General features: G+C 38.8%; 1 protein-coding gene across 7 annotated transcripts in view; it reads left to right on the forward strand.

Moving 5' to 3' along the window:
* The window catches only part of EXD2 (exonuclease 3'-5' domain containing 2), a 58,563-nt gene that overhangs the window by 16,639 nt on the left and 20,559 nt on the right, over positions 1–21,365 (forward strand). For 6 of the 7 annotated variants that reach the window (XM_087856059.1, XM_087856060.1, XM_087856058.1 and 3 more), the window contains 2 exons: positions 10,935–11,191; positions 15,259–15,385. In XM_087856059.1, coding sequence (XP_087712185.1) covers positions 10,935–11,191; positions 15,259–15,385 — 384 coding nt within the window. The remainder of the gene's footprint in view (positions 1–10,934; positions 11,192–15,258; positions 15,386–21,365) is intronic. The other variant, XM_087856061.1, reaches the window with a different exon arrangement.

Below are 21,365 nucleotides of genomic sequence, written 5' to 3' on the forward strand. Positions count from 1 at the left end.
TGCCTGCTTTTTAAATTTAATATATATGAAACGGTCAAGTAATGTATTCCTTTGTGTCCATCTTCTTTTGCTCAGCATTATGTTTCTGAGATTTGCCTGTGGTGTGTGTGACTGATTCTTTGCCATATAGTCATCTATTGTATAAAAATGTCACAGTTTATTCATCCGTTCTGATATTGATAGATATTTGGGTTGTTTGTGATCTGGAGCACTTACAGAGAATGTTGCAGTGAACATATGTACTCATTATTGGGCATCTATATCTATGAATGGAGTCCTGGGTTGTAGAATTGTGCATATGTTTAACTTATATGGATAATGCCAAGTTGTTTGCCAAGGTGGTTTTCACTAATGTACCCGCCAGTCAGTACTGTATGAGTGTAACCATTGTTTCCAGAAGTAGTTCTACTGATTTAACTTCCCACCAAGAGTATATGAAAATTGTCTTTGTCACATATCTTGTCAACATTTGGTACTATCAGATTTTTATTTGTTTTTAATTTTTATTTACTTTTTAGTACTGTCAGATTTTTAAATATTAACTTTTCCCATGGGTGTGTGTAATATTTCATTGTGGTTTTAATTTTCATATTCCTAATTACCAGTGAGGTTAGGATTTTTTTTAAAAGATTTTTTATTTATTTATTTGACAGAGAGAGAGACAGCCAGCGAGAGAGGGAACACAAGCAGGGAGAGTGGGAGAGAGAGAGAAGCAGGCTCCTAGTGGAGGAGCCTCATGTGGGGCTCGATCCCAGAACGTGGGGATCACGCCCTGAGCCAAAGGGAGATGCTTAACGACTGAGCCACCCAGGCGCCCCAAGGTTAAGCATCTTTTTTAAAAAGGTTTTTTTTTTAATCCAATATATTTATTTAATTATACCATCTTGCATTTTCTTTTTTTTTCTTTTTTGGAGTTTTTATTTAAATTTTAGTTAACATACAGTGTAATATTAGTTTCAGGAGTACAGTACAGTGATTTGACACTTGCATACAACACCTGGTGCTCATCACAAGTGCACTTGTTAATCCCTGTCACCTATTTAACCCATCCCCAACGCACCTCCCCCATCTGGTTCTATATAGTGAAGAGTCTGTTTCTTGGTTTGCCTCTTTCTCTCTCTTTCTTTTTCCCCTTTGTTTGTTTGTGTTGTTTCTTAAATTCCACATATGAGTGAAATCAAATGGTATTTGTCTTTCTCTGACTAATTTTGCTTAGCTCCATCAATGTTGTTGCAAATGGCAAGAGCTCATTCTTTTTTATGGCTGAGTAATATTCCTTTGTGTATATACACCACATCTTCTTTATCCATTCATCAGTCAGTGGACCCTGAGGCTGTTTCCATAAGTTGGCGATTGTAGATAATGCTACTTTAACAGCGGGGTGCATGTATCCCTTTGAATTAGTATTTCTGTATTCTTTGAGTACTGCAATTTCCGAATCATAGGGTAGTTCTGTTTTTAACTTTTTGAGGAACCTCCATACTGTTTCCCAGAGTGGCTGCACCAGCTTGTATTCCCATCCACAGCGCAGGAGGGCTCCTTTCTCCACATCTCATCCTCACCAACATCCTCCTCACATCCTCACCAACACCTGTTGTTTCCGGTGGTGTTGATTGTAGCCATTCTGACTGGTGTGAGGTGGCATCTCATTGTAGTTTTGATTTGCATTTCCCTGATGCCGAGTGCTGTTGAGCATCTTTTCATGTGTCTGTAGGCCATCTTGGATGTCTTCTCTGGAAAAATATCTGTTCATGACTTCTGCCCATTTTTTAATTGGATTATTCATTTTTTGGGTGTTGGGTTTTATAAGTTCTTTATATACTTTGGATACTAACCCTTTTTCAGGTATGTTATTTGCAAATATCTTCTCCCTTCAGTAGGTTGCCTTTTAGTTTTATTGATTGTTTCCTTCAGTGTAATAAAAATTTTTTATTTAAGTTATTTTTTGGTTGAGCATCTTTTTTACATTTTTTTTTTTAAAGATTTTTTATTTATTTATGTGACAGAGAGACAGCCAGCGAGAGAGGGAACACAAGCAGGGGAGAGGGAGAGGAAGAAGCAGACTCCCAGCGGAAGAGCCTGATGTGGGGCTCGATCCCATAACGCCGGGATCACGCCCTGAGCCGAAGGCAGACGCTTAACGACTGCGCTACCCAGGCGCCCCTGTCTTTTTTACATTTTATGACTCATTTAGATATCTTCTTTTATGGAGTACCTGTTCAAGCCTCTTGCTCCTTTTTCTTTGCATTTTCTTTTTCTCACTGATTTATAGGAGTTCTTTATATATTCTGGCTATGAATCCTTTGTGAGTTAAATGTATACCTTATATGTTTTCTCCCGTACTGTGAATTGCCTTTACATTATTTTTTTTTAAGATTTTTTTTTTTTTAAGTAATCTCTATGCTCAACATGGGGCTCAAAATCACAGCCCGGAGATCAAGAGTTGCGTGCTCTACTAACTGAGCCAGCCAGGCGCCCCATCTTTACATTCTTTTAATGTTATCTTTTGATAATCAGAAGCTCTCTATGCTGCAGTTTAAGAAGTCTTATCCTACTCCTAGTCATAAAGATATTGTCCTATATTATTTTCTTGGGAGTTTTGTGGTTTTAACCTTGCACATTTAGATTTACCGTCCACCTGAAATTGGTGTGTGTCTGCGCCTGCGGGCATGCATGTGTGCGTGTGTAGGCTGCGAGGGGGAGTCAAGTTTCATTTTTCCCCCATATCGATATCCAGTTATTCTAGGACCACGAACTGAAAGGATAAACCTTTCCTCACTGCTCAGCAATGCCACTTAACCACAAAACAAGTGCCTTATATAAGACGTGTTTCTGCGCTCTCTAATAGTCTGTTTTTTCTATTTTTGCACCTATAATCACAAACTATCTTAGTTACTATTTTATCTTGACTCCTGATATCTGGGTCAGCAGTACTTGTCATCTTGTTCTTTTTCCAGAATATCTTAGTCTTGGTCCTTTACATGTCCTTATGTATTGTATTTATTTCTGCTTCCAGGGTTTTGATATTTTGATTGAAATTGTATTGCATCAGTAAGATCAATTTGTGGGGAGTAACTTCTTATAATTTTGAGTTTTCTAATCTAAGAATATTTATTTAGTTCTTTAATTTCTCCTAAAAATCTGCTTATAGTTTTCTATGATTTTAAAAATTCTATTGTAAATGAGATCTTTAGAATTTTTTGTGTTTCTGGTATAAAGAAATGCATTGTTTCTTATATATTTCTCTTACATTAAGGAACCTTACTAAAGTCATCATAGATTCTTTTGGATTTCTGCGTACACTGTTACATCATTTGAGAAATGATGATTTTAGTTCTTTCCAGTCCTTACACTTTTTGTTTCTTTTCCTATCTTACCGTAGTGACTAGGATCACAGCGTAGTGCTTAGTAGAAGTGGTGATAGTAGGCATTCTTAACTCATTCCCTATCTCAAAATGACAGCTTTCCACATTTTCATATTGCATATGATATCTGTCATAGGTTTGTTTATAGAGCCCTTTACCAGATTAAATACATTGCATTCTATTCTTGGTTTGTTAGGAAGTTTTTTTAAAAAAATTATGAATAGTTGAATTTTATGAAGTGCTTTTTCTGCATTTTTTTTCTTTATTATTTTTTAAACAATTTTTTAAGCAGGGTGGGGCAGAAGGAGAGAGAGAGAGAATCTTCAAGCAGGCTACTTGCTCAGTGCAGACCCTGATGTAGGGCTCGATCTTATGACCCTGAGATCATGACCTGAGCCGAAATCAAGAGTCGGACGCTTAACCAACTGAGCCACCCAGGCGCCCTTTTCTGTGTCTTGAGATGACTATGTAGTTTTTCTCCTTTATTCTGTGGTGGTGGTGAAATGCATTGGTTTTTGAATTTCTGGAGTAAATTCAACTTGGTCATGATGTCTTATTCTTTTTATATATTGCTGAATTCATTTTGCTAATGCTTTTTAGAGGATTAAAAAAACAACAACTATGTACATGAGTGATACCGGCTTGTAATTTTTTTTTTTCTAGAAATTACCCTGTCTGATTTTGATAAAAAGTCATGCTGGTCTTATAGAACAAGTTAAGGCTTTCCTTATTTTTGCATTCTCTGGAAGAGTTTGTATAATATTACCATTCTTTTTTTCTTAAATATTTGGTTAGAATCTACTGATGAAGCCATCTGGAGTTTTTTTTGTGTTTTTTGGGTTTTTTTAGGGAAGTATTTGAATTATGGGTATCATTTCTTTCTTTCTTTCTTTTTTTTTTTTTTTAAGGATTTTGTTTATTTATTGGACAGAGAGAGCCACAGTGAGAGAGGGAACACCAGCAGGGGGAGTGGGAGAGGGAGAAGCAGCCTTCCTGCTGAGCAGGGAGCCCGAAGCAGGGCTCGATGCCAGGACCCTGGGATCACGCCCTGAGCCGAATGCAGATGCTTAACGACTGAGCCACCCAGGTGCCCCACGGATATCATTTCTTTAATAGTTTTAGAGCTATTCAGATTTTCTATTTCTTCATGCCTTTAAAAAAATCATTTATTTAGTTATAAGAAAGTCATCTCTTCACCCAGTGTGGGGCTCGAACTCCTGACCCCAAGAACAAGAGTGGCATGCTCTTTTGACTGAACCAGCCAGGCACCCTATCTTCATGTCTGTTTTGGTAAATTATATTTTTCATCTAAAGCTGCTTTCACATTTTAATATTATGGGCATAAACTTGTTTATAATATCTTCAACAGTTTTTCCCCCGATCTGAAGCATATGTAGGGATGGCTCCCTTTTCATTCTTGACATCACTTATTTGTGCTTCTGTCTTTTTCTTGATTACTCCTTCTATGGGCTTTTCAATTTTATTAGTCTTTTCAGAGAACCAGCTTCTCACTTTATTGATCTTCTTTATTATATGTTTTTGTTCTATTTCACTGATATCTGCTCTCTCATTTTTTCCCTTCTACTTGCTTGGGTATAATTGGCTACCTTCCATTAATTCTTCAAACTACTTTAATCTGACCTCCTACTATACTACCCTACTGAAACTGATCAAGTTGATGGCTTTCTTGTTTTCTAATCCAGCAGACACTTATGTGGACTCGTGTTCTTCTAGCTCTCAAAACCATCTGCATAGTTCCTACATAAGACATTCTTCTTGGTTTTCATGTCTTCAGACTCTCCTGTCTCCTATCATACTGTTCCCTACTCTTTTTCATCTTCTGATCTCCCTTTTACCTCACATCTAAATATTGAGGTGGCTCAGACTTGGTCTCTTCTCTATCTACCCCAGGGATTGCAAACTTATATGCCTACAAGTTCCAGATGGGAAATGTAAATGAAGATGTGGAGTGATGGTTTGCGTTTTTGAGCGTATAGAGATATTCTTAAATTTCATAAGGAAATATGCTCCCTCCCTTTTTTCTTTAAATACAAGGCCTCTATAATCTTTTATTTTCCTAGTTTGAACAGAGACATGGATCCTGAGAAATACTTCTTTCTATTAGAAAAACAGTGGTGGAGTGCCTGGGTGGCTCAGTTAGTTTAAGAGTTTGACTTTGGGGGCACCTGGGTGGCGCAGTCGTTAAGCATCTGCCTTCGGCTCACGGCGTGATCCCAGCGTTATGGGATCGAGCCCCACATCAGGCTCCTCCGCTGGGAGCCTGCTTCTTCCTCTCCCACTCCCCCTGCTTGTGTTCCCTCTCTTGCTGGCTGTCTCTATCTCTTCAAATAAATAAAAATAAAATCTTTAATTAAAAAAAAAGGGTCTGACTTTGGCTCAGGTCATGATCTCAAGCAGGTGGGGGGCGGTCCTGGGGTGACTCTGCGCTCAGGGGAGTCTGCTTCTCCCCCGCCCCTCCCCCTGCTTATGCGCTCACATTATCTCAAGTAAATAAATAAAATTTTTTTTAGAAAGTGGTATACAAACAGTGGTAAATGGAAAGTGATAGTTGGCTTCAGTGTTGAGAAGACATTATGGTGAATTAAAGAATTCATGCCTTATATAAATGGGGAAGCTGCTATACAGGTCAAGCCACGCATTCCCAGGTTGTCCAGTTCTTTAAAGAGAAACTTTCAATATAGATTTTTTTTCAAAATGTGAATTTAATAATTTTTAAATTTAGGTAGAAGTTTTTAAATACGTGGAGACCAAAATAATAATAATATTAAACATGTCTGTGGGTCAGCAGATGTGTCCATGGACCACTAATTTATCCTCTAATCTACATTTTTCTCTTAAGTGATCTTATCTATTTTAAAGCTTTAAATATCATTGATAAGCTGATTGATAAAACTCCAGCCTTTTATATCCACCTGCCTATTTGACATCTTCCCTTCACTGTCTAATAGTCATTTCAAGCTTAACATGTTCCTAAAAGAACTCTTGAGTTTTCTTCCCAAATCTGTATTATCCTTAGTCTTCTGTACCTTTAAGATGAAAATCAGGGAAACATCCAACCCCCAAGGGCTAACCAACAGAAATGATTGGACTGAGAGTCAGACACATGGGACACCTGGGTGGCTCAGTCGGTTAAGCATCTGCCTTCGGCTCAGGTCATGATCCCAGAGTCCTGGGATCAAGTCCCCACATTGGGCTTCTTGCTCAGCAGGGAGCCTGCTTCTCCCTCTTTCTCTGCCCCTCCCCTCACTGGCACTCTCTTGGTGTCTCTAGCTCTCCCACTCTCTCTCAAATAACTAAATAAAATTTAAAAAAAATAATAAAGTCAGACACAAACAGGTGGTTGTGGTATGCTGGGTTTCTTCAATGGCAGAATATATAGAAATTCAGAGGAGTGGTTGCACAAACAGGAAATAACACAGCATGCTACCAGATAGAGGTAGAGGTATGGGTTTCCAGACCCCACAAAATGAGGTTTCTGCTGTGTTTTAGAAGCTAAAACATACCTTTCTCTTGGGAAGGTGGGGATGGAGATGTTCAATATCTTTCTGGCCCCTGTCTCCTGCCTGATTTTTTTCTAGAGTGTCTGGCTGCAGATGTCCTTGCTCAACAGGTGCAAATAATTGGCGCAACAAAGATTGAATGAAGTGAAGGTCATTTTCCGAAGAGCACTGTTCTGCCGGCCCAGGCTTCAGGCCTACTGGAGGTTTACTTCCTTTTCCTTATCATTAACCCCTTTTTAGTCATACTACCTGTGCTGTCTCCAAAACAGATATTGCCTCCGTCTAGTTCTCTGCATCTCCTCTGCTTCCTCCCGAGCCCAAGCCTCACGTGACTCTCATCTGGACCTTTGTAAAACCCTCCTGACTGGCCTCCCTGCTTGGACCCCTGTGCACCTATAATCCCTCCTCCATATGGTAACTAAAGTGAACTTCTGAAAATGAAAGTCAGACCGTGTCAGTCCTCTGCTTAAAACCTTTTCATTGCTTTGAATACAACCGACATGTCTTAATTACTTATCTGTACTTAAGGACTTCCGTGCTCTGGCTTCTCTCAGCATCTCTGACGTGTCTCCTGTTCTCTTCCCATCCTCCTATTTTTTTTTCTTCTCATCTTCTTATTATTACTTGCTAGCCTCATTAAGCCTTTATTCTGTCACTTGAAAAGGACAAGCTCGTTCGTGTCTCAAAGCCATGGTCTAAATTTAACTGATACATAAACTACAGACTAAGGGTGCTCATTAATCTGTTCAAAGCCCAGAAGAAGGTCCCAGATCATTCTTTACTCTCTGCTGCCATCGTGGGGTCATTTAAAGAATCATGGGCTTTTCCAGAAAGTTTAATCAGCTCTGGACTTCTAAGAATCCTGTAGCCAAAATGGGCCATCAGAAAGGAGACTCTCCAAAACAGTGCTCTCTAAGTGCATCACTGAAATACAAAAAGAGTGTTAGAAATTTTGTCTATAATTCTTGGTGGCATCATTCATTAAAAGGTTTTATTTTGTGTATGTTTAATAATGTCTATAACATGTTAATATAGTACTGCATGTTATAATGTACAAATACATATTTATATATGTTATGTATGTCCCAAACATTTTTTATGAGTTGACTAATCTAAAAAAAAAAAAAAAATGGGGTGCCTGGGTGGCTCATTCGGTTAAGCGTCCAACTCTTGATTTTGTCCCAGGTCTTGATCTCAGGCAGGACCCATGTGCTCCGTGCTCAGTGGGGAGTCTGCTTGGGATTCTCTCTCTCCCTCTGCCCTACCCTCCACTTGCACACATGTATTCTCTCTCTAAAATAAATAAGTAAATCTTCCAAAAAAAAATCAGAGACCACTGAATTAAATAATGAAATTTAAGTGTATCTCTTTTTGTTGTTGTTATTAAACATAACTTTGGTAAGCCAAGAGTTCCATTGTTTTCCATGAGTAGTTAGTGATGAGGCAAGAAGATCCTGGGAAGCAAAAGGGGGAAATATGAGAAATAAAGACTAGATTAGATAACTTATTCTTTAAGCCGAATTGACTCTGATAAAAACATTATTCTTCTACTTACACATTCTCTATAAATTGGGTACCTATTGGAATCATAAACATTTGAATTCCTAGTGGGAAAACTTAATATGATACATTGGATCTTAAACATAATCCAGAAACAGTATTAAAAAGACAACTTATTTATCTAGTTGTTTATTTAATGTATTTTAGACAGTGGAACCCGACTGAAAAGATGTGCAGAGATCCACCGTAGGAATTTGCAGTGAGTACTAGGTCAGATTAACAGTGCAAAATATCAGAAGTAGAGATGTGTGGCTTTTTCTTGGAGAGAGCTGGTATGTGGAGGAAGGGAATTATTCACTAATAAAAAGGCAATTTGGCCACATCTAGATGAATTGTTATTGAACAGGAACCAGTAGGGGCACCTGGGTGGCTCAGTCGGTCAAGCATCAGGCCCTTGATTTAGGTTCAGGTCATGATCTCAGGGTCGTGAGATCGAGCCCCGTGTTGGGCTCCATGTGGGGAGTGTGCTTCTTTCTCTCCCTTTCCCTCTGCCTCTTTCCCCTGCTCTCTCTCTCTCTCTCTCAAATAAATCTTTAAAAAGAAAAAAAAAAAAAAAAAAGAACAGGAGCCAGTAGTCAAGTTATAGGTCTTTTTTGACCTTGGCTAAGCCCTAAGAAAGAGACACATTAGAAATCAAACTGGCATGCTTTTTTGAGGATCTGGAAATCGCCCTCATTGATAAAGCGCTACCTGAGAAGGGAAATCCTGAGCCTTTCGTGAGTCAAACCATGGTTTACTTCTTGAAGTAGAAGTCAAAGAGGAGTGCTCTCTGAGCTGTGTTTCTAACAGACGCTCTGTGATCTTGACTGTTTCCTCTCTGTGGTTTTGGTCACCTCAACTATGCAATATCCTACCTTGGATTACTTGTTAACACTTCGTTTTACCTTTTTTTTTTTTTTTTAATAATAATATTTTTTATTATATTGTGTTAGTCACCGTACAGTACATCCCTGGTTTTTGATGTAAAGTTCCATGATTCATTACTTGCATATAACACCCAGTGCACCATGCAATACGTGCCCTCCTTAATACCCATCACCGGCCTGTCCCAATCCCTCACCCCCCTCCCCTCTGAAGCCCTCAGTTTGTTTCCCAGAGTCCATAGTCTATCATGGTTCATTCCCCCTTCTGTGTACCCACCCTTTCTTCTCCTACCATTCTTCCTACTTCTTATGTTCCGTAAATGAGTGGAACCACTCCTCTGGTATTTACCATGTCGTTTCTGAGGGCGTGAGCTTGTGTGTATTGTACTCTACCAATAAGGCTGTAATCCCTAAGTCACGTTCCATCTCCTGCGTAACTTCATAGCCACAGTGGCGCGTGGCACGGGGCCTGGCACAGTGATACCGCGGTGGTGAGAGCACCACGCTGCCCAGAGCAGCGTTCCTCACTGTGAGTAGCTTGGGCTGTGAGTCATTGTTGTGAGGGGCTGCGTCCCGTGTAGTGTGGGATGTTTAGCAGCAATCTGGCCTCTACCTGTTAGATACTTGTACACCCCATCCCCCAACTGTGACAACCAAAAATTTCTCCAGACGTTGCCAGATGTCCCCGGGGTGTGTGTGGGGGTACACATATTAAATCTCGGTTGAGAACTTCTAGATTGGGGAATTTGGGTTCTAGTCCCAACTTTGTCATTATCCCTCCGTGTGTAGGCAGACCGCGTCACCTATAGGTCCTAAATTTCTTCTCCCGAAAAATGAGAAGGATTGGGATTTCTTGGGTGTTTAACCTGGATTCTATGGATGGCTTTAGAGGATCTTTTCGTTAATGTGAACTTTGCAGGTAAATTTTTCTGGGAATAATTTCTTAGCTTTCAGCTTTTTTCTGCAACTTCTCTGTTACCTCAAAAAGATTAAAACTAGGTCAGTTAATATATAAAGTGATTTTCATCTCTTAAGATATCAGGATCCTACCTTATGCTCAATATAGCTTTTTTTTTCCCCTTAGTGAACACCATTTGTGATCACAAAATGCTGAGAAAGCACTTTGTGCTACCAGGATTTTTTATATTGGCAGATACCACTTACTTCTAGTACTGTATTGTCTACCTCTTTGCAAAAATTGGATCTTGAGGCAGTAACAGTAAGAGCAATGAGTAGCGTTCCTAGCACGTGCATTGAAGAGTCTGGATAATGAAAAGTATGTGTTTATCATTTGGCAGTCTACTCCGTAGCCTTTTTTCACTTAGACTTTTAAAACCAGTACGTTTCACATGACTCAGCCAGCTCTCCTCGCTGTCCCTTGTTAGGGATGGCTCACATTTCAGGCTCGCGTGTGGCCCTTTGTTTAGGTTGCTGCTTCATGGAGTCCGTAGCATTTGTTAGCATAGGCTCATCCTTCGATTTGAACCAAAACGTGGTCAGCCGCTTCCTTTGGGAAGTTAAGGATGTACTTCTTAGACTTTTTTTTTTTTTTTTTTTGTCAGTTTCATGTTGTACTTGGTGCTGTGGTTGGGCATGACCTGTGGCCCTGTTTTCCTCCATTGCAGGTGAATTCGGAAGGCAGAGCCAGTCCTCTGTCCCTCCTTCAAGTGGCCTCCCCGAGCGGCTTCTGTGTTTTGGTTCGCTTGCCAAAGCTGATCTGTGGAGGAAAAACACTACCAAAAACATTGTTGGACATGTTGGCAGATGGCACGATTTTAAAAGTTGGAGTAGGATGTTCAGAAGACGCCAGCAAGCTTCTGCAGGACTACGGCCTCGTGGTGAAGGGGTGCCTGGACCTCCGGTACCTAGCCGTGAGGCAGGGGTATGGTTTGTACGAATGCTGGGCTTCCTGTAGTGCTGGGCAAATATTGTAGCAAGATTTGTGAAGTACTGAGAACAGTAATGAAGCATCTAAAATTTTTTAGTAGCCTAGAGGCTTCTGAGATGCACACGAATTCATGAGGAAATAGTCCAACCTCTGAGAAAACTTTAGTTACCTCGGATTGGTCTCTCTGGGTGAAACATTGATAAGTAAGGTGTTTCCATAAGCTAGAGGTTGTAAACTGATGGTGCCACTGGCTAAATTAGGGCTTCACATTTTGCTTTTGCTTTTTTTTCCTCCATATGATATTTTGGGGAATTTTTAGTTTAAATCCAGAAGATTTAATGTAAAAGTCTGTATTTGGGACTTTTGAAAAATCAGATTGATTTGACTGAGGTCAGTGGTTCTGAATGGTAGCAATTGCTGGGGAGAGATGGGCCTCTTTAGATGCCCGTGCTCTGTTCAGTTGCCAGAACCCCCACCTCTCCCATCCCTTGTAACCCCAGCTCATCCTGATAAACATTTGAATTTGCAAACCCTGCTTTAGGCCAAAAATAGTAGTAGACTAATGCGTTACTGGGAGAAAGATTTCCCTTTTCCTTGGAATTCTATTCTTATGGAAATTATATGCTAACTTGTTTTTCAGGGAGTGGCAATAGCACGTGCGCGTGCGTGTGCGTGTGTGTGTGTGTGTGTGTGTGTGTGTGTGTGTGTGTTAATAATGTGGAGAGAGGTAGCCCCTTCCCTGCCTCAAATGACACTGACATTAAAAGTTCAGAGGATTTGGTAAACTGAGAGAAGGCCTGATTAAAATCTCTTATCTTTTTTAGCATAAAATGAAATTTTATTTTAGCTTTGTAGTTTGGCTTATGTATATACAACTCTCGTAAGTATCAAGCGTTTTCAAGAAACACGGTGGCATATTTACTGTAAAAAAAATTTAGATCTGTGAAAGTATTTGGAGTGTCACCCCAACAGCCACCTCTCACCAGGACTTCCTGTCCCGCCTCCCCCACCCCCCTGCACCACCTCCCCAGAGTTGTCCACTGTCACTCTCTGCTGTTAGAGGGGGTGGGTGTAGGACCTAAGAGTTGACCCTGGAGAGGGTTGTGTGGTGGCTGTTCCTCATTTCCCTCATCTGCAGCAATAATTAGGTTCTCACCTCCCAGGACTGGTGTGAGAATTCCAAGAGTTAAACTACATGAGGAACTTAGCGTGTGTCACACAGAGACGGTGTGGTGTACTGCTGTGTTCAGCTCTTACTGTCATCATCACCGTCGTCATTGTCCCTGCCTCCTTCAGAGCCCTCATCGATCAGTGTGTCCTTCCAGATCTCTCCTGTGCAGTTAGTCCTCGCCATGAATAGACAGAAACGAGAAGTACATGAATTCTCCGTTTCACTAAGTGCAGAATGGCCATGCATCAAAATAAGAATTTGGCCAAAGCTGAATATTACCATGAACTTCTCTAGAAGTAAGAGTGAAGTATTTATCAGGCCTTTCCGTTTTTAATGAGATTTTAAAAAAAAAACATTAAAAATTTTTTTTTTATTGTTGAACACTTCTGTAGGAAAATTAGAACTTTTTGACATTATAGCTTAAGAAATTTGACATTATAGTGCAAGGATTATACTTCATACTATTAGCTATCGGCTGCTCCTGACATTTGCCATAAGTAGTTGTTTCTTTCAGTTGATGTTGGGAGGAGCACATTTTTTTGGTACTGCTTTTCTTCTTACTCTTTATATTTTGTGTTATGTGTTAACCAGAGATAATTTATTACAGAGATTGTTGTATGTGACTTTGGACTCTTTCCTAGTGAAATTTTGAAATGGCAAAGATGGCATCTTGTTTTTAATTAATCCTCAAGAAATGTGCATCCTTTCCAAATACAACGTTTAAAAAAAGACTAATGACCTAAGTGGAATTAAGTAGCTTAAAAATGAAGTACTGTCCTTCAGCGAGGGTAATGATTTCAAGAATTATGGACTAGCCATGCTTGAGAAATTACACAGCTATTAAAAAGAATGAAATAAGTATATTTGTACTTATTTTCATGGATGGAAGTCTCTGATATATTCAACAAGAAAGCAAGTTGCAAAGCAAAAAGCAGAACAAATACCAAAAACACGTTACCTCCTCCTCCGTTTAACCATCTGTCTATTTGTGCATAGGAAAGGTCTGGAGGGGCCGCAGCATACTGTTAGGAGTCATTATTCCTAAGGAGTGAAAGTATGGGGTGACAGGCTTTTACTTTTCACCTGTGATGCTTTCCTGTTGTCTGAACTTTTAATAATAAGCATTAATTACTTTTATAATTTCCAACAAAACAAAAGAGAGTTTTATGTCTCCCAAAGCCTTAATTTTCACTAATTGAACCAAGACATGATGTATTTTTCCCTAAGTACGTCTGGGCCTGTTTTCACTTTTTAGTCAGTGCTGCCTTTTGGAGGTAATGAAATCCATCAATTACTGCTGCTTTTTGTAGGGAAAGACTTCCTTTTTTCATCATTATAATTATTTCATTTCCTGCAGTACCTGAGGGAGTCCTGCTTGCGGTAACCCTGACAGCAACCCCCACTTCCAGGCCTCCTGCTCCAAAACTTCTGGTCTCTCCCTTGGTAGCCAGGAAGTCAGATCCCCTTGTGTAGACCAATGTGTTCTTAATTTCACGTTTATTTCTTGTTTGGAATCTCCAAATCTTGGACAAATTAATTTTTTCCTCCACCCTGCGGCTATTTTAATCAGAAAGTGTTTGAAGGGCAGAAATGTTGTTTTTTATGTGTGGTGTTTTTTTTGTACCTTCACCGGCCCAATGAAAATACCATTATCATTTTTTCAAATTTGAAAAGTAATTACCTGAACACTAGCCAAGCCAAATATAGACATATATAAAGAAGATAGATAATCACCACAGATCCCATACGCAGAGATAATATCACTAACATATGATCGATATCTTTCTAGTTATCTCTTTGTGCTTTGTCTCTCTCATACCTAGAATCACACACATACATCTGGAATGTGGTACGTATATATTAACATAAAGGGACCACAACATATGTTTTCTCCCACAGTGTCTTTTTACTTAACTGATATGTCATGGACATCTTTTCACATCAATATAGATCCACATCCTTATTTTTTTAAAGATTTATTTATTTATTTTAGAGAGAAAAAGAGAGAGCACTCATGTGGGTGGGGGGCAGGGGCAGAGGCAGAGAATCCTCAAGTGGACTCCCCGCTGAGCCTGGAGCTGGGCAGGGCGGTGGCCCAGGCGTGGGGCTCGGTCCCAGGACCCATGAGATCATGAACTGAGACGAAACCAAGAGTCAGCTGCTTAACCGACTCAGACACCCAGGCGCCCCATCCACATCCTTATTTTTAACAGTTGTATGGAATTTAATTGCATAGATTTTTAACCAGACTTTTGTTGATGGGTATTTAGGTGATTTCCAATTCTTTGCTACTATAAATGGTGCTGCAGCGAAGATCATTTTATGTACGTTTGTCCTTAGGATAAATTCCTAGAAGTGGAATTCTTTTTTTTTTTTTTTTTAAAGATTTTATTTATTTATTTGACAGAGTGAGACAGCCAGTGAGAGAGGGAACACAAGCAGGGGGAGTGGGAGAAGAAGCAGGCTCATAGCGGAGGAGCCTGATGTGGGGCTCGATTCCATAACGCTGGGATCACGCCCTGAGCCGAAGGCAGACGCTTAACGACTGTGCTACCCAGGCGCCCCTAGAAGTAGAATTCTTGAATCAGAGAATTTTCATGTTCAAAATTTTGAAAGCTCTTTATTGTTAAACTATTTTCCATAAAGCTTGTAAAAATGGACAGTTCATGAATTTTAGATTAGACTGATTCTTCATGCTCCATCAATGGTAGATAGTTATTTTTTAAAATCTTTGCAATCTGATAGATAAATTATTTATAATTTTTATTTTGTTTGATGTCTAGTGAGTTTGAGTGTTTGCCATCTGTATACTGGCCATTGAAATGTCTTTCTTGATTTACCTGTTCTTCTTTTGCCCATTTTTGATACATGACTTACTTATTTCTTATAGAAACAATTTGCTCTGTAATGGGCTCAGCCTGAAATCACTTGCCGAGACGGTTTTGAACTTTCCACTTGACAAGTCCCTTCTGCTTCGTTGCAGCAACTGGGATGCTGAGACTCTTACTGAGGACCAGGTATTTCTTATCAGAGTAGTTGAAGAATGGAAGAGCCATTGCTTGTGAAGTATAGTTGTTCCTGTAATTATAATCTTCAAATATAAGTATTGGGTGGAAATACCTGAAAAGAGACTCACTGAAGATAACTGGTCTGTCGTTTGTAAATGGTACTTAAGTAACAGAGTAAAAGAGTCCCTGTTGTGTTTTATATTTCTGAACATTTACTATATGCCAGGCACTTCAGAAAATATAATTTTTAAAATTATGAATCCAATGCATAATTAGAAAACCAAAGTGTTATAAGACTTATTATAAGAAACGGTTAGTGGTTCCCTGTCTTCCTCCCACTCAGTGGCAACCAATTTCATTTCTTCCTGGTGATTACCATTATATTTTAAAATTACATGCATATATTACTCTTTCTTATTTTTCATATTATCTTTGACTTCTTACAGTGGAAGACATGATTTAATACTCTTGTAATTCCTCTGTCCCCAAATACTTCTTCCCTTCCCCAACTTCCCAATATAGGTAAATCATCATTTTTATCAGATTAATATCTACTTATATTGATATTATTTATAGCTGAGCCACATAGTAAGCCACAATTAAGTTTTTTGCTTATACAGCTCTTTGTTTTCCTAGGAGTAATAATTCGTACTTTTGTTTGCTTTGTTTTCTATATACCTATTAACCGTTTCAACCCCGGACTCTTTTAATGGCACCCTACATCTTGGCTGGTTCAAACATATGAGGTGACTAACTCCTTTGGTTTTCCATTGGAGCTGTTCCTTCCAGATTCTAGAGCCCTTTGTCATCCTGCTTCTTTCAAGAGCCCTGCTGCCCAGCTCTGACCCTGGAATCTGCATTTACCATCAGCCTAGGGAGTCCCTTCACCTTTCTTTTGGAGTAGATCCTCTGTCTTTCAAATTCCATGTCTTTTCCCTTCCTTGTCTTGGAGTGGATTAAGAAAGGGAGCATAGGGAGTTAATTTATGATACCCTGGATATCTGAAAAGATACTGGCTTCCCTCTCTATGAACTGACATTTTCGCTGAGTACGGCAGTTTAGGATGAAAGTCATTTTCCTTCAGAACTTCAAAGATAATGTTCCCTGTCTTGGAGCTTCCAGCATTGATCCTGAGCATGTCACTTGTTTTTCTTTTTGGAGAATCTTCACTTTATTCTTAGTTCTTAATATTCATGATGATATACGTTAATGTGGGCTATTTTTCGTTTTAGTATTAGAAGCCAATGGACCCTTTCAATCCGGAAGCTCCTGTCTTTCAGTTTAGAGAATTAGTCTCATAATATTTGAAAGTTTCCCTCTCTTTTGTTTCTAGAACTCATATTATTTGGATATTGGACTCCCTTGAATTGATCCTCTGATTTCCTAGGAAAAATACTTTCTCTCTGATTTTTCTCTCTCTGTATTTTTTGTTTTACCTTCTGTGAAATTTCCTCAAGTTTATCTTTTAACATTTCTATTGAATTTTTAATTATTCCTATCATAATTTTAAGTGACAAGAGGTTCTTGGTCTCCTCTGAATATTCACTTTTAAAATAACTTTGTTTTTGTGTAATGGATACAGTATCTTCTGTTACAGTATTAAAGATTTTTGAGATTTTCTTTTTCCTATATTGCTTCATTTTCCTCCGAGTTCCTTATTTGAAATGTTTGATTTGGTCTTTGTCTTTCACGTTAAAGATTTTTCTTAAATGTTTAAATCCTTGGCTGTCCATTCATATTTAAAGACAAATTAAAAAGTTGATTGGGTCCATCAACTGTTGAATGAATAAGTAAAATATGGAATAGCCTTACAATGGAATATTATTCAGCAATAAAAAGGACACATGGTGCAACATGGATGCGTCTTGAAAACATTATGCTAAATATGATGAGTATACAAAATCTTGATTAAAAAATGAAAACATTATGCTAAGTGAAAGAAGCCAGTCATAAAATACCACATCAGATTCTATTTTTGTGAAATGTTCAGAGTACATAAATCTATAGAGACAACATAAAGTAATGGTTGCCTGGGCTGAGAGAAGTGGAGGATGACTGCTAAAGGGTATAAGGTTTCTTTTTTTTTTTTTTTTTTTTTAAAGATTTTATTTATTTATTTGACAGAGATAGAGACAGCCAGCGAGAGAGGGAACACAAGCAGGGGGAGTGGGAGAGGAAGAAGCAGGCTCACAGCGGAGGAGCCTGATGTGGGGCCCGATCCCATAACGCCAGGATCACGCCCTGAGCTGAAGGCAGACGCTCAACCGCTGTGCCACCCAGGCGCCCTGGTATAAGGTTTCTTTTTGAGGTGATGGAAATGTTCCAACATTGATTGTGGTGATGGGTTGTGCAATTCTATAAGTTTACTAGAAATCCAGAATCTTGCACCACCTGAAAAGACATGTTTGGAACAATTGGAGACATTCAAATAAAACCGTATATTATTGTACTTTGTCACTTTTAAAGTTCTCGGGTGTGGCAGTGGTGAGGTCATGTACAAGAATGTCCTTGTTCTTAAGAAGTACATGCTGACACGTTTGAGCTGAAGTATCATAATAGCTGCAATTTAATTTTGAAATGTGTTCAGGCAAAAAAAAAAAAGAAGTGTGTAGTGTCCATATTATAAAGAGATAAAGCAAATATTGACAATTGTGAATGTCAGTTGGTACTATTATTCTTTTAACTTTTCTGTGGGTTTGACAACTTTTAAAATAAAAAGTTGGGGAGGAAAAGTTAATTTCTACCAAATTCGAAGCCAAATTTGTGATCCTTATTATTGTGAGAGTTCAGACTTTCCAAAGACTCTTCATTCTTTTTTTTTTTTTTTTAGCTTTTTTTAAGTTTATTTCTTTTCTTTAGTAACCTCTACACCCAACGTGCGACTCGAACTCATAATCCCGAGATCAATGGTTGCACGCTCTTCCTACTGAGCCATCCAGGCACCCCTGTTCCTTCTTTATTATGATAATGTTTATTATTTATTTTGTTCTAATTATAAACATAATGCTTAATGAGATTTTAGAAAATACGGAAAATGCTATTTAAACTTGAGTTTTAAAAAATAGATTGAGAACATAGCACATATAGCCAGGGCTTTTGGACCAGTGGGCTTTATTATCAGTACCTCTAGATTATAGTCACATGTCGGTAACTGGAACTCTTTTTTCTCAGGCTACTCAGTTTCTCCAGAGATGAATCATCTAGTCTTCTGCCCAAGAGGTATAAGTCCCTCTGCTTATATTCTGGTTGCTGAGTGGGGAAAGGTATTGGTAGTTTCACCAAGCCATATGTACACTTTCCCATAATCCCTTTCTCAGGTGACACTTTGCCCCCTCCCCCCTCTGCCAGGCCTGGTATTACTAGATCCAGATCCTCTGTGAGTTAGCCATTATATGACTTAAACGTGTACTCTGTTGGGGCTTAGAGAAGGAGTCGTCGCCAGCCCTGTGGTACAAAGGAGAAGGTCTAGAGTTCTAAGTTTTCTTTATGGAGGCTTTCGCCTTATCTTCTTGTTTTCACCCCTGCTTGTACTTGCTTTCACAGATACCTGGTGCTTCCCGTTCCTAATACTTTTCCATTCTCTGTGGCTCAAATTAACGTGATTCTTGGGTATTTGGCTTACCACCCATAGGCCTAGATTTTAGCCTTCTCTTGTTTGCAGAGTTGGTCACCACTTGTTCATCCTTCCAGAATGTGTTATTGGAAGGATTTAGCTGGTATCTTCAGAGTAACATTATCCTGTGAAAGAATTTTGGGAGTCAAATTATCTGAATTTGTTTTCTGCAGCTATTTCTGACTTTCTGTGACTCTGAGTAAGTCATTTCTTTGTGCCTTGGTTCCTTTCTTTCTTTCTTTTTTTTTTTAAACAGTTTTATTGAGGTATCACTTACATACAATATAATTCAGACATTTAAAGTGTACAGATTGGGGCACCTGGCTGGCCCATTCTGTAGAGCATGTGACTCTTGATCTCCAGGTCGTGAGTTGAAGCCCCATGTTGGACATGGAGCCTACTTAAAAAAAAATGAAGTGTACAAATCAATGGATTTTAGTATTTTCATAGAATTGTGCAACCATCACCAGTATCTAATTTTAGAACATTTTTATCGCCCCAGAAAGAAACCCCATACTGATTAACAGTCACTTCCCATCCTACAGTCACTTTTCATCCCCCCCCAACACCCTAACACTAGACGAACCACTAATCTACCTTTCGTCTTTATAGATATGTCTATTTTGGGCATTACATATAAATGGAATCATACAACATATGGTCTTTTGTGATTGGCTTCTTAATTTTGCATGTTTTTGTGGTTCATTCATGTTATAACATTTATTGGTACTTCATTTCTCTGTATTGCTGTGCTGTACCCCATTGTATGGATCCACTGCATTTTGTTTATCCACTCATCACTCGGTGGAGATTTGGATGGCTTTCATTTTTTTGGCTTTTATGAAAAATGCCACTATGAATATTTGTGTATAAAATTTTGTGTGGACATATGTCCTACGTCTTTACTTATCTTAGGTATATACCTAGGAGTGGGATTGCTGGGTCATAAACTTTATGTTTAACTGTTTAAGGAACTGCCAGACTTGGCAAAGTGCAAAGTAGCTGCACCATTTTATATTCTCACCAGCAATGTATGAAGGTTCCAATTTTCCACATCCTCACCAACACTTGTTATTGTCTGTCTTTTTGTTTAGAGCCATCCTCGTAGGTATGAAATGGTATTTCATTGTGGTTTTGATTTACGTTTCCCTAGCGACTAATGATGCTGAACATCTTTTCATGTGCTTGTTGGCTATTTGCATATTTTCTTTGGAGAAACATCTATTCACATCCTTTGCTCATATTTTAATTGCATTGTTTGTCTTTATATTGTCGAGTTTTAAGAGTTCTTTATATATTTTGGACACTAGTCCCTTATTAGATATATAATGTGTAAATATTTCCTCCCATCATTCGGGTGGTCTTTTCACTGACTTGACTGAGGTCATTATCTGAAGCAAAAAAGGTTTTAATTTTGATGATGTCCAGTTATCTATTTTTTCAATTATCACTTACGCTTTTGGTGTTATATCCAAGAAATCATTGCCTATCCCAAGGTCATGAGCATTTACTCCTGTTTTCTTTTACAAGTCTTAGGTATTAGCTCTTACATTTAGGTTTGTGATCCATTTTGAGTTAATTTGTGTGTGTGATGTGAGGTAGGGATCCAACTTTATTCTTTTACATGTGGTCAGCCAGTTGTTTGAACAGCATCTGTTGAAAGTGCCTTCGTTTCCTTATCATTTGAAAACAGTTTGTTAAAAAGCACTATATTATTTTTTTTAAAGATTTTATTTATTTGAGAGTGAGAGGGAGAATGAGCAGGAAGAGAGGCAGAGGCAGAAGGCAGGCTCCTCACTGAGCAGGGAGCCTGAAGTGGGGCTCGATCCCAGGACCCTGGGGATCATGACCTGAGCTGAAGGCAGATGCTTAACCGACTGAGCCACCCAGGCACCCCTAAAAACACTTTAAACACTTCACATTCAAGCATACTCTTTTCCTGTGGAAGACAACCTGCTGGTAGATGTACAGATTGTTGAGTCTAGGTGGAAAATTCTATCCAAACCTGTTTTACTCTAAAAGCATATTCCTAATAGTATTATTTACCAGGCTTGGTTACTAAAGGTAAATTAAAGGAATTTTAAAGTCTTTACTCCCTTTGTTGGGAAAAGCTATTAGTGATAGTTTTGGCTACTTTTATTTATGACCAGCTTTCCTGTCACCAGTTGTTTGGAAGAGTGACTTACCATTATTAAATAAATAATTCCAGAAATGAGCCCTTGTGACTTGATTTGAGGCCCATGCTTGAAAGCCGTTTGTTTTCCACATCTCATTAATAGGTATGGCAGGTTGTTTCTGATTGACGGTCACACAGGCCTCTCAATGAATCTTGTTTTCAGGTGTTCTAGACGGTGACCACCTCCAAAGTGAATTTCA

The sequence above is a fragment of the Ursus americanus genome, chromosome 26, assembly GCF_024610735.1.
Source record: "Ursus americanus isolate L20-20 chromosome 26, mUrsAme1.1.p, whole genome shotgun sequence".
Lineage (NCBI taxonomy): Eukaryota > Metazoa > Chordata > Mammalia > Carnivora > Ursidae > Ursus > Ursus americanus.